The following is a 13,014-nucleotide window of genomic DNA, read 5'->3' on the forward strand; positions in this document are numbered from 1 at the left end:
TTTGGAGTAATGACTCCGAGACTGACTCTGGATCTGGCATTAACAATCTAATCTAATCTTTTCTGTATCTTATTACTGATTTAAAGAGTAGCAAGACATATTTTCTCATAGCTAGTGTGGTGATATGCAGTGTGTTCTGTGACCTGAATTATAAATGCCTGTAATAAAGGCTGCAATCAAATACTATTTAAAAAAAAAAAAAAAACTTCCTCTGTTTCTGTAAGACACCAAATATTTCATCTCACTTTCTCCATCACTAGGCCAGTGAAATTTAAAAGACTGCAGCAAACAGTGAACAAGGAGCTGGTGATGCTAATGTTATTGGTGCTGTTCCAGAATTATTCAACTCCAAATTTGGAGTGGGGCTGAGTTGCAAAGTTGCTTAAAGGCACACAGAAACTGTGGGCAAGCTAAAGTGATATAGCATTTATTTATTTGTGAAATCCGTTGCAAGGGTACAAGCTGAGCCAAAAGTGTATATATATATTTAAAAAAAAGGCAAATGTGGTTTGGCAATTAAATCAGTGCAGGTGAGCTAGACTAGACTTGATCTAACAGTATGCTTGACTTCTAGGAATCTGTGTATGAGTAATGCTTTCATATGAGTAATTTCTTTCTACCCTGACACTAATACCCATGTGCGGTACTGACCCACTATGTCTATGCTCTTCTAGGGCAACTGTCATGCAGCGTTAACTTGGCACTAGTACATTCGTGAGTCAGATCAAGTTTTATATGAAGAAGAAATCTTTCGCTTGAGACCTGCAAATACATTTCTTTTAAGATACAGTACAATGTATCTTGGTATATAGTATTGCTTTATATTTTCCTTCCAAGGAGCCAAAGTGCTTTAGAGCAATAGTTTTCCAGGCATCTGAAAGCCTTAGAACGTTTTTAGGAGAAAGTCTGACTCATTGGTGGAGGCTCTGTCATGGTTTGGAGCTGCATTTCAGCCAGTGGTGTTGAAGATTCTGACAACACCGATGGAAATATGAAAACAGAAAAGCACCAGCTGTTTTTGATCAACCATCCAGTATCATCTGAAAAGCATCTGATTGGCAACAGCTTAGTTTTTCAGCACAACAATGACCCCAAACACACTGCCAGTGGAGTAAAAGCATACCTGGATAGAAAAACTGAATATTCTCAGTCATGAACTGGCCTCCCCAGGCTGGCCTCCCCACACTGCTTCGATAATGTACTTCCACATTATCGAAGCAGTGTGGGCTCATCTCGACAGAGAACAGAAGTCAGCCAACGTTCAAAGAAGAGCTTTGAATGTCCTTGAAGAGGATAACTATTCCTGGAGACTACTTAAGAAATTACACCCAAGCTTGCCTAAGAGAGCTCAGGCTGCGTTGAAAAATAAGCTGTCATAGCAAATATTGATTTCCAAGCTTATTAGAATTGCACAAACTCAGTTTTTTACCTTATATCCTGTATTTCCATACTTGTGCAAATATTTCAATAAAGCGCTGCATCTTTTTTCTATTTCGTAAAAAAATATAAAGAAATGAGGAGTGGGTCAGGAGTTTTGAACAGTACTGTAGTTATTCTACAAATGGCAGCTGCCAAACGATCTGCTTTTAATGAGTGGTGGAGTATATAAAAATGTTTTATGTTTCTAAACAGGATCAAAAGACTTTAGCTGGCTCAATGAGAATTCTTAATATCCACCAGAAACTGCAACACCTGCATCATATTTTAACTAAAATTATGATTATGCATATACAAGCTTTACTGAAGAACACATCAAAGGAAAGTTTTTTGTGAGAGACAGCCTACCTGCAATTTTTTCAGGACTTTCAGAGAATAGCAGCTCTACTTTTCCATCTTCTGGGAACCGGGCATCTGGAATGTTAAGGGAGAGATCAGAGAGCTGGACAGTTAACTTGGCATTCTGTGCATATTTCCATGTGCCCTTCACACCTGCAGAGCTGATATGGTTCCAGGGTTAGTTCAGGTAGATGGAGAGCAGACTGGCTGATAGATTTATCAGTTACTGATTAAGCTTGATAGTGGTGCTGCACTAAGACTGCACCTGGCAGTGTGTAGGCTGAGGTAGCAGGTCATAAATACCTTCTCTGGCACAGTCAAGGTCCGCCTTTGAGAAAGTGAGGGCGTGTCCACATATGAGGCCCGTGTGAAACTGGAGCCGGAAGACGACCTGACGACTAGCTGACCGGCTGTTTTTGTCATAACAAACCACCTACAAACAGACAGTGAGACGGTAATAAAAACAAATAAAAAATAAAACATGACTGTTCGTTTTTTTTGTAAAGACTTTTAAAAAGTTACATTTAAAATTTAGGCAGATTAAAACAAAGATAGATTTGGGTCTGGCATTAGACAGAATGGTCAGTTCTGTTTAACTTGTCCTGTTGGTGCTCAAGCAAAAAAATGTACACTCATGCATACATGCAGATGCACAAATAAACCATTAAAACCATATATATATACATATAACTGCAAGTGCAATATTCAAATAATGCAACACAGATGTGTCCTCCAATTACAGAAATGTTTATTATTATTAGTAGTAGTAGTAGTAATAGTGCCGGAGGGGTTAGACATGGGGCTAGATATTCAAAAATCAGTCCACAGGGGAGCATTCGATTCAGGTGAAAAGTTTTAATAAACTTTTCATTCATGAAAGTTCATATTTCTTGAAGAATGAAAAATTCAAAATCAACACATGTTCAAAAAATTGTTTACAAAATTAAACAATAGCTCCTTACTCTTGTGTAAACATCTGCTCATCAGTTAGCTGATAAAAATCAAAATATACAGAGTATCACAACTCACCATGATGTCCCCTTTGAGCAGCTGAGCGGGCTGAAGCACAATGTAGAGGCGATCTGTCTCAGCTGCATTAACATGGCTGAGATGAACATGAGATGCACATATTAGTACCTTATGCTTTATGTAAGCTCCACGGTTACTGTGTTTACTGTGTGTAGATTATGTATTTCTTACTAAATTGGAGACGTGCAAACAGCTTGTAGACTTTGGTAGACCCTCAAGAACAGGAAACATCCTGAGACAACATCAACAGAGATATTATAATTCAAGTTAAACAGGGTAGTTTAAGAAAACTTTGACTAAAGATAGACAGATAAAGCAAGTTCACAACAACAGTGACTCCAAGGCACTTTATATAGCAAGGTAAAGACTTAGACCGTCACTTTTCAAGCACTTCACAGTGGACAGCAGCAGTCTTTGGTGTACAGGCTGGGCACACAGCCTTACACTAGGAACACTCAGAGAACCCTAAGAATCCATTTACAGATTTTTTTTTTTTTTTTTCATTTTCTGTTACAATAACATGCAAGGCTCACCTTGGTTTTCACTACCTTGCTGAATTTTGAAATTGTGTCATGTTATGTGTAAAGATCTGATCGAGGTGTTGAGGATCTCTAGATTAAAACAATGGGTATCTTGCTAGGCTCATAAAGGCTCAAATCACATCTCTCCTTCCTCTACATTGCAAGGGAATGTCACAAACTGCAGTTGGTGAAATAACCACTTGAGGCTCGCTCCAAAACAAAAAATCCATAGATTTTCATGTCAAAATGGCTGAAATAAACAGACTGGTATAAAAAAAAGGTTTTGATTCCTATGACTACTTTTTCGCTTTCAATGTTTATTTAGCTCACCTGTTTTAATTTTAATAAGCCATAAAGTTATGCACAAGTTTACCTTGTTGAGTTGTACATTCAGTTTTTTGGGGTGTGTCTTAAGTCTGTTTTTAATCAGCTCATATCTGCGTCCCATAATCTTATAGTGAACTACAAATGAGCTTTGCTATCCCAGCTATCCCAGGTTAAATATATGGTCACAACTAATTGAAAAAAAAAAAAAAAGAGAAAAAAATCAGGATTGCATGAGCTAAAATGCCAAACCTGTTTGTGCTGCTTACCTCCATCTGGTCTTAGTTTGGGGAGACTATAAAGAACAACACAGAGCAGGAAAGATGGAGAAGGAGACATCTTTAGTCTGCCTTTTAATATGCTGCCCAGCATCCATACATACCTGAAAAAGCAGAAAGAAAGTCTGTATCTATAACATTATTAGAAATGGAAGACAGTATAGTTAGATTTTCACTGAATTCCCTGGTTCCATTGGTTCTCAGTAGCTTTATTATGTTAACTGTTTCACAAAACGGTCAATCAGGTGATCAATGAGCATGCGATCTGAGGTCAATGGCAGATGTTTTGGTCACAGAGCAGAGGTTTAGAGTTGAACCACAGTTGAACTTTGACCTCCAGGAATCAGTCATGTAAATCTTTACCGTTTCTGTGAAGGGGTCATAAGAGCAGAGAGCGTGTCATTGTAGAACCTCCTCATGGCGAAATGGTCGAGGGAAAGGTCTGCACTGAGAGACAGACACATTTTTAGATAATGTTCTAGTGTTTCATGTTGATGTGTGTATATATATATGTATAAGAGTGAGGTGTTCAAGTATGGAACACATGCACTGTCAACGTGTCTGAAGTTTCCTCTTTTTCTGCATTTTTTTTAGTGATTTGCCTCAAATTGAACTTTCCCAACATGCCATAATAAGATGTGGCAAAACAAGGACATCATTTTAATAGTTCAGCTGTGGACCATAAAATCACACATAAGCTATATGATGATGCTATGAAGGCTCTTGTGTTTGCTCAGAGTCGGTGTAAATGTATTCACTGGTGTCCAACAGAAACAGGATCCCTGCCCAAAAATCAAACATAATCACAGTTCAAAGTCTCTACTGTCAGCCGTGCTGCCCTTTGCCTGGTGGAGACACGCAGCAGATCAGCCACTATTCCCTCTGTCTATTGTTCAATCAGCACTCTTTGATCTGCAAACATGTCCAGCACTAAATGTCACTACTGGCGCAATACTTCACAGCTCCATTTCCTGCACTTTGATGTAATCAGAGATAACATTACCAACATGTGAAGTCCAGAGCCTGAAAGGTTTTTTGGACACAACAACATATGAAAATATTCTTTTTGCATCACTCCGAGAAGTCCATTTTATGAGAATTTAGGATGAATCCTTTGCAAAACTTCAATATCTGTATCAAAATGTAAGGTTATACTCCCAAGAAGAGAAGAGGCCTGTGTTTAGGCCTGATCCCAAATTTTAAAAGACGGTTTATTGATCCAGCTATCCGTGCATAGTTTCTTGATTTATTTCAGAAGCCAAACACCAAAATGAAACAAAAAAGTTTATACTAACACTGTTGCAGAAGGTCTCAAAAATGTTTTAGTCCTGCTTAGTTTCTCCCTTCTCTCTAGTTCATCCAAAAACCAACTTAAGGTTTGACCCTGGAGATGTGTAACACTTCTCTCATATAAAGCCTAGACCGGTGTTGGGCAACCAAGCCTCTGGAGAACTTCAGGACATGTTGAGGAGGTTGTTTAGCCATTTAAATCAGCTGTGTTGGATCAAGGACACATCTAAAACCTGCAGGACACCGGCCCTCGAGGCCTGGAGTTGCCCACCCCTGGCCTATTATCTTGCTGTAGGATGAACTCCTTTGAAAAACCTCGAAAACTGACAGCAGGCTACATTTTATAAACAAATATGGCCTGAACCCAGTATGATGACTAGGGTGATCTAGATCCCTTTATATTAACTCCACCCCAAGGACACTAGTGTAAGATGAGACCTAAGCCATGTGATATTGCTTTGTTTTACATAATGGCAGTGCAGTTATTTAGTCCCAATGCACAACCAATATCCAGCACAGCAGAAACTTTCCCTGCTGTTTAAAAATTCAGTGTTACCTGGCTGAGATGGAGGTGAAGTGAATGTAGGATGCCACCAAAACTCCAAGTCGACCTTTTCCTCCCTGTTAGGAACAGTCAAAGGATCAGGATAAATAAAATTTAGGTGCTTACGTACATCGCACAAATGCCTTTAGAGAACATGCCAGTGTCAGTGACTACAGTGATGTTTACCCTGCAGTGTAACACGAGGACATGCTTTAGATGGGCGTTCAGCCAGTTCTCTATTGCTGTGCACACACCGATGATCTGATCCAGGCTGGGAGCCAAGAGATCCACCCATCCTGTGTCCAAAACCTGACGGAAAAAGCCCCAGTTGCGCTATAGTACCTGCTTACAGTTTTACATTGTGACATTTAAACTGAGTGCATTAGAATTACCTTGTGGTTGAGTCTGCTCACAGTGTCATGCTTCCGGGAGAGGTTGATGAGCTGAAAAAAGGGTTGTTTGCATGAGATAAAATAAATCAATCACTTCTGCTGGTTGCATACAAGATTTTTCTGTGGTTTAACATTTATTAACTAACATTTAACCTTACAGTTACCTGAATGTTTGCATCTAGGTATGAGGAACATGATGATTAGGGAAGCAAGGTCAAGTAAGGAACTTTTATAATATTTATCCTAATATAGAGCTATATGTAACTTATAAAACATATCCAGTCATTCAAGGACAGAAAACAAAGACTTACAGAAAACAAAGACAAACATAAGACAAATTATACTACAACGAAAGGAAGAGTGTAATGAGAAAAATGATAAACTAAATAAAATGTTTTAAGTTTCTCATAGTATGCATTTGATTTGTGTTATGTGGTTGTTTTGATGCTTTCCATATTGTTTTGGAATAAAGAAATTAGTAAAACAACTGAATGTACGAACGGGAAGCGTCATAATTGTTTAAATTATATTTAATTTTTTATAAAAGCAGGCCACTGTCTCTCAAATCTCTGAATCAGTTTGGTTTGCTTTTCAATTACCTTTAAAAATAAAATTTCTCTAGCTACCTTTATCTCATCTACTTGTCTCACCATGTAGTTTTGTCCATGCTTGGACTGCAGCATGGGAATAATCTCCCATAGGTTCTGCAGATAGATCTCCTCTGGACACCCGGGAGGGGAGTATATGGTAATGATACGTTCAGTGATGTAGGTCAGATCCATTCTATGTGCTTCCTCCATAGTTGGTTTCAGTCACACAGTTGCCTGCAAAGACCCAAGTAGTGATACAGAAGGTGAAAAAAAGAATAGCTGAAGAAAATTTAGAGAAGTGAGACTTGCTTGTGTCACATCGGCTGCACTTCTGCATTTCAGCTTACACAGCATGGGACTGAGTTCAAATGCGATCAGTCTTACAAAGCCTTTTACATGATGTGTTGCTAAAACAAAGCAAGGTCATGGACAACCAAAAGCTTAGTCACCGGAAGCCTTACTGAGCTTGCAACCACAGAAGAGTTAACAATGAGCCACAAACACCAAATCTTAACCTCATTACTCATCAGCACTAAACCTGAAAACACTGATTCTGACAAGACATGGAAAATGTGGCTGAGCTGTTTTCAGTCTCATGACTGGAACAGCTTGACAAAGGTCTTTTTTTAAGTTTTAAGCATTACTGGCCCTATATTTCGAAAAAAGAAAAGTCATATCAGCAGGAACCTTTTGACTAGCTATGCTACTTTGTTTTCTGTTCCGTTATTTAGCTGACAAAGTCAGTCATTTCACTCAGTTTCTCTTTAAAATAGGAACAAGTGGGTACTAAAAATGATAATTCTAGAAAGACAGTAGCACCTCTTAGAGTTTTTAAACATGTTGATATCCATTTCAAGTGTATAAATAAATGTTTTGAACCTGATGAGATTTACTACTAAAAATGCTTTTTGCTAACTAACACTTCACTATGTGGACAGCAACTAATATTCATACTATATTACACATGTAACATTAGTATAAAATGTCGAAGTAGCTTTCTGTCCTTAATAACATGCTTTAGACATTTACTTTTGACGCCATTTTTAGACCATATATAATGTTAACAACTCAGCAAGTCACAAATCAAAATTTTGTCACATTAATGCAAATATTGTAATAAGTTATAGAATTCTTCATCACTTAAAGTTATCGACAGTGATATAGTGGATAAGTGGATATAACCTGTAGTTACAAAAAGGCAGCTTCCATCTTCTACGACATCAGTAAATATTTTAAGTTTATGGGTTTTGCTGTTATTTTCAGGTCAAAGAGAGAACATTATGTCAATTTTCATGAATTTCCAAGAATTTCAGAGAAGAATCATCCTTGACATGCTCAACCAATGAATGTGCCGTTTCATAGTAAGAACTCAAAACAAAAATGTGCAAAAAATATATATATATAAAAACATGTTAAAAGCAATAGCAGAGAGGTATCGTTTGACTGTGTTTATATATGTTTATATATATATAATATTTTTATTGTCAGTTGTGAAAGTGTGAAAAGTTAAGCTGAAAAGCTGCGCATACAAAATTATATTAAAATTAGAACAAAGAAATAAAAGGTCTACCCTTTAAAATCCATTGGATAGTCAAGTTACTTGAAAAAAGTAATCAGTAACTAATTACTGATTACTTCCCCAAAAAAGTAATCCCATTACTCTACTGATTACTTATTTTCAAAAGTAATTAATTACTTAGTTACTTAGTTACTTTTTAAAAACACGATTTACAACCTGAATAGGTGATAAAGTGATAGATCTTTCAGCCCAATTCTACTTTTTCTGCATAATCCATCATACAAAATGTAATCAAATGGAAAAGTCTCTTTTTTAACTTGTTTTATTCGTTTTATTCTTTTAACTTTATGCATCAAACAAAAATTAAACTATAAGCAACATTCTCTGACTTGAATAAATTAGTTTAACATTTAAACCTATTTTCTACACATTCCAGCACATAAAAAAAAAAAATTGTGTTTACACTCAGTCTTTCAAATAGATGCAAGTAAAACACAGCAGAAAATAAATAAAGTCAAAGACTCAGCGGTCCTGTTGCTCTATTTTCACCTGTAAAGCAGGACTGTGGTAGGCGGAGGTTTACCCTGGTGCAGGTGTGCCGCGGTCAATGGAAGAATCCGCGAGTTTCTCTGTGAATTTCCCATTACGTGATAGGGCACTCAGTGCTTGCTCGGAAGTTTAGGGGTTTTTTTCGCTGTAAAAAGAAGTTTTCTTCCCACGCACAACGGACACTAATGTTTTTGTCCCTTTTTATGGAATCAAACTCAAAGTAAGGTCAGTACTTCCACGCTTTAAACGCTGCACGCTCATACTCTCTCCCGCACTCGATATGTGATCCATTGTTGATCTGCACACAGCTGTTGTCACTAACTGCGCACTCGCTTACGTCACTGTCGTGAGACATTCTCGCAAAAAATCACGGTTTTAGTAACGCAGTGTTCCTACGGGAAAGTAACGGTAATCTAATTACCGTTTTTGCAATAGTAATCCCTTACTTTACTCGTTACTTGAAAAAAGTAATCAGATTACAGTAACGCGTTACTGCCCATCTCTGATATCTAGAGGAGTGATACCCACACACAGTAGAAGAGAAATTAGTGTGACAAGAGCAGTGGTTGACCTGCTTTTATCGTGACCATGTGACCACAGCAAAGTAAACAGAGACAGGCATTTTCATTGAAACAACATACAGGAATAATCTACTGCAGCAGCAGCCTGCGTCATTAAAGGAACTACATTTTTTTAATTTAGCTGCCAAAAATTAAGCTCTAAGTTATGTTGTGTGTCCAAGAACTGCGTAAAAAAAAGTCTTCAGGACGTTTTGGAGAATGATACAGTTTTTGGGTTTTTTTGTTATTATGTTGTCTCCAATTTTGAGTGTAGTAAGCAAAAAAGACTGGCAAAGGACCAGGATTTGTAAACCTCAAGCTGCTCAAGACTGAACCTGAGAATCTAGAGTTCTTCAACAATGAAAGAAATGAATATGCTAGGATAGCTGACAGCTTTACTGTAGCCTCTAAAGACTAAATGGCAGCAGAGAGATGCAAAATAAGTGCAAACAGACATGAACAAATTGCAAAGAGATGCAAAATGAGCTGACATTGATGCGAAATGACTCCAAAGAGACACAAAACCACTTAAGAGAAGCAATAGGCTGCTACAGCCTATCTCAGGTACCACAGGCCAACAGGTGGGGTACACCCTGGACAGACCACTAGCCTGTTACTGGGCCAACACCTAGAGACAGACGACTTTTTTTCTTCTTTCATTCACACCTGTGGGAAATTTAGAGTCACCAATTAATGTAACCACACTAACTCCATGTGTTTCTACTGCGGGTGGAAGCCGGAGTACCAAAAACTAAGGGGAGAGGACGCAAAAACATAAAGACAGACTAAGAACAACACAAAGACAAAAAAAGGACTAAAAAGAGATAGCTAATGCTTAAAATGAGATACAAATCAGAGTTACAAAATTACTATAAATAGATAAAAAAAAAATAAAAAACCTACTCAGCCATAAAGGTAACCAAGAATCATTAAACTACTGCAAACTACTACACACACCAAAAAGACTGCGGGGCAGGGGTGGAGGGGGGGCTTTTACACATCTGTGCTCAGGGACCCGTTGGCCTCAGAATGCACGCATACATATACAGCATGGTGGTTTAAATCTTAACTGTCTGTGAACTGGACTTGTTGCACTGCTGTTTTCGAGTGAGCCCTTTCTGACAGGGTTGGGTAAACACTCTTAATGACTGACTGCTCTCCAATGATGTATTTCTGGGCTGTTTTTCCAACGTTTTAAGACTGCTGCAATCTAAATTTGTCCGCGCTCCGCCTGTGGAAGCAAAACAAACGGAAGTGTGCGACTTAACCGCACACATGCATATACACATGTTGCCATAGGGAGCCCAAACTGGTCACATCCAATTACAGCCTCTCTTTCCCCTTTTAAAGGAAGGCATTTCAAAATGGATTAGCCATCTTTATTTCTCTATTTTTCTCCTCACAAGCGAAAGACTTCCCTCTTAAATGCAGAAGGAGCAGAGCCAGGGTTTGATTTGTTAACTCAGCCAAACGGGCTGTTTGAAATTGAAAGTGTTTTCACAAAATAACACAAGTGAAATTGACAGCGATGTCCCACCATGGTTGTGGTGGTCAGGATCTATTGTCCAATTCTGTGCTCTCCGTTAAAGTCTCCTTTGTCCTGAGCTTTAAGCTAATCTCCATTTAGTCCAACTGATCCCCACAAAGATTTTTTTATTTTCTTACACATTCTCCCACCCCAACCCAGAGATACACTGAATTGAATCCTGCAGCAACATTTGTATCAAAATCATGTCACTTCACTCAAAGGAATTCTCAAAGCAAGTTGTTAGCAATGGAAATGAGTGGAATTATCACAGCCCCACTGGCAATGTAGGCAAGATTTTAAGACTTAATATAAGATTAAATGACTTAAGACGGACTAAAGCCCAGTGGAAACACGTCTCCTGGGATTCAGTGTCTTAATGTGTCAGTGGGTTAATCTTTGCATCTGCGTGGGAGTGGTAATCCTAGCCCCCCGTTTTGAATTTACCATCCATCACATGCTACCACTAAAGAGATTTGGACCAGCATCAGAGGCTACTGGATTTCAAGGAAAGCTTTCAAGCGGGAAAGCAGGATGTTGGCTAACACTGCCGCACACTTACTGTAACGTGTTAAGAGAGAACAGGAACAGGCTTACCTCGGCCTCTGGTGCTGCAAACAAGAAGTCAAATGTACAGCCTGATGAGTGAAAGTCTGTGTACATGTGTGTGTGTGTGTGCGTGTGAGAGAGAGACTTCACAGGAGGTGGGAGGAGGGAGGAACGGAGAGCAAGAGAGAGCGTGATAAACTGCACTGTTACAGCACTGCTTGCACTTTGCCCTCTGTTGGACTGCAGTGTGACTTCACTGTGTGTCCACCCCTGTTTGTGAAAAAGACAGCTGGAACAATCCAATCACAGTACTCTTAAAAAAACAGCCAGCAACACACATGGGAGCTGACAAAAATGTTTGTTCTAAGTTATCTCCACTCCAGGGTAACTCTATTCAAATCTACTGCATAATCTCCCAACATTTCAATGTTAACTATTCACATTTTTTTAAACTAGAGAGTGGAGAAACAGAGTCCTCTAAGATATGATTTACCTTGTAACGTCACTTCTTAAATTGTTGCTTGTATGGTTTATGTCTGCCAAGCCCTTTGAACCTTCATGTGTGATAATGGGTTATACAAATAAACTGAGTTAGGTTGATTTGACTTGTAAAACTCAATAGTTGGTGAAAAATGACTGTTTTGCATGCAGTTGAACAGTTGCAATGTTAAATCTGATGTATGCAAGACCCACCACTAGATAAATAGCACAATGTTTTAGCACTGATGTGGCTACTTCAGTGGATGCTTACATTTTACTGCAATAGCATTTTAAACACATATTTTTGGTGCTATTGGACACTAACAAATTTATTTCTATAGGCAGTTTCATACAGATTAAATGCATTTCATAGTGCTTTACCAGAGACTGATCACTGATCGTTATGGTAAATCGGGGTTAGGAGGACAATATGTATAATGAAAAAAACAGTACAACGACTATAACATAGTGTCGGCAATATCTCAATAATAACGTCCATTTTCCACTAGATGGCGCCAGATGACGGGTTATTGATTAATAAGACCCGTACGGCATTTAACACAAATATCATCGACAGAACAATTATAAATGTGTGTTGAAGAATTAAAGATCATTAATACCAGTAAAAAGATACTTTTACTGTTGAAAATTAACACGCCGGGTGTGTTAACACAAAATCAACTAATGTAGCTACAGTTTATGTTTCCTTCACTGGCTCCTACGAAGCGGATCGTAAAGTGAATTAGATGAAAATATTTCTGCAAATCATATAAGAACTGCAACTGGCAATCAATTCCCCTCTTTGTCCGTCTGCTGATTGTATTCTTTTGGATAGTCTTCAAAATATTGTCAGATCCTTTAATCCCTAGCTTGTTTTGTACAAAGCCTCAAACATATAATAGATTTACAAATATTTACTTCTAAAAATAATTTCATTTCCATATTGTATTAGACTAAAAAAAAAAAACTACATAAAGCCAAGTAAATATTTCGTAATTTCGGGATTAAAGGTTTAGGGTGTGGTGTAGAGCTTTAACTGTCAGGCTTTTTTGTTCCTTAAAAGCCAGCGTTGGAGAAAATAGGATTTT

At 38.1% G+C, this 13,014-nt stretch overlaps 1 protein-coding gene across 4 annotated transcripts in view; it reads right to left on the reverse strand.

Annotated features, from left to right (window-relative positions):
- tns3.2 (tensin 3, tandem duplicate 2) overlaps window positions 1–12,211 on the reverse strand; it is a 59,683-nt gene extending 47,472 nt beyond the window's left edge. Inside the window, exons 1-11 of one of the 4 annotated variants that reach the window (XM_086270069.1) lie at window positions 11,495–12,211; window positions 6,805–6,978; window positions 6,155–6,205; window positions 5,949–6,071; window positions 5,775–5,839; window positions 4,292–4,375; window positions 3,920–4,032; window positions 2,977–3,037; window positions 2,806–2,881; window positions 2,080–2,209; window positions 1,786–1,851 (exon numbers count right to left, since the gene is read on the reverse strand). In XM_086270069.1, the coding sequence (XP_086126195.1) occupies window positions 1,786–1,851; window positions 2,080–2,209; window positions 2,806–2,881; window positions 2,977–3,037; window positions 3,920–4,032; window positions 4,292–4,375; window positions 5,775–5,839; window positions 5,949–6,071; window positions 6,155–6,205; window positions 6,805–6,954 (919 nt within the window). In that variant the 5' untranslated portion in view covers window positions 6,955–6,978; window positions 11,495–12,211. Of the gene's footprint in view, window positions 1–1,785; window positions 1,852–2,079; window positions 2,210–2,805; window positions 2,882–2,976; window positions 3,038–3,919; window positions 4,033–4,291; window positions 4,376–5,774; window positions 5,840–5,948; window positions 6,072–6,154; window positions 6,206–6,804; window positions 6,979–11,494 lie in introns of those variants that run through there. The other 3 variants (XM_086270068.1, XM_086270070.1, XM_086270071.1) reach the window with 3 other exon arrangements.
- Window positions 12,212–13,014: the final 803 nt, after the last annotated feature.

This window comes from Aulonocara sp. 'chitande type north' Nkhata Bay, linkage group LG17 (assembly GCF_057382095.1).
Source record: "Aulonocara sp. 'chitande type north' Nkhata Bay isolate Kocher_YH1m ecotype deep benthic linkage group LG17, A_spYH_male_GT1.1, whole genome shotgun sequence".
Taxonomy (NCBI): Eukaryota; Metazoa; Chordata; class Actinopteri; order Cichliformes; family Cichlidae; genus Aulonocara; species Aulonocara sp. 'chitande type north' Nkhata Bay.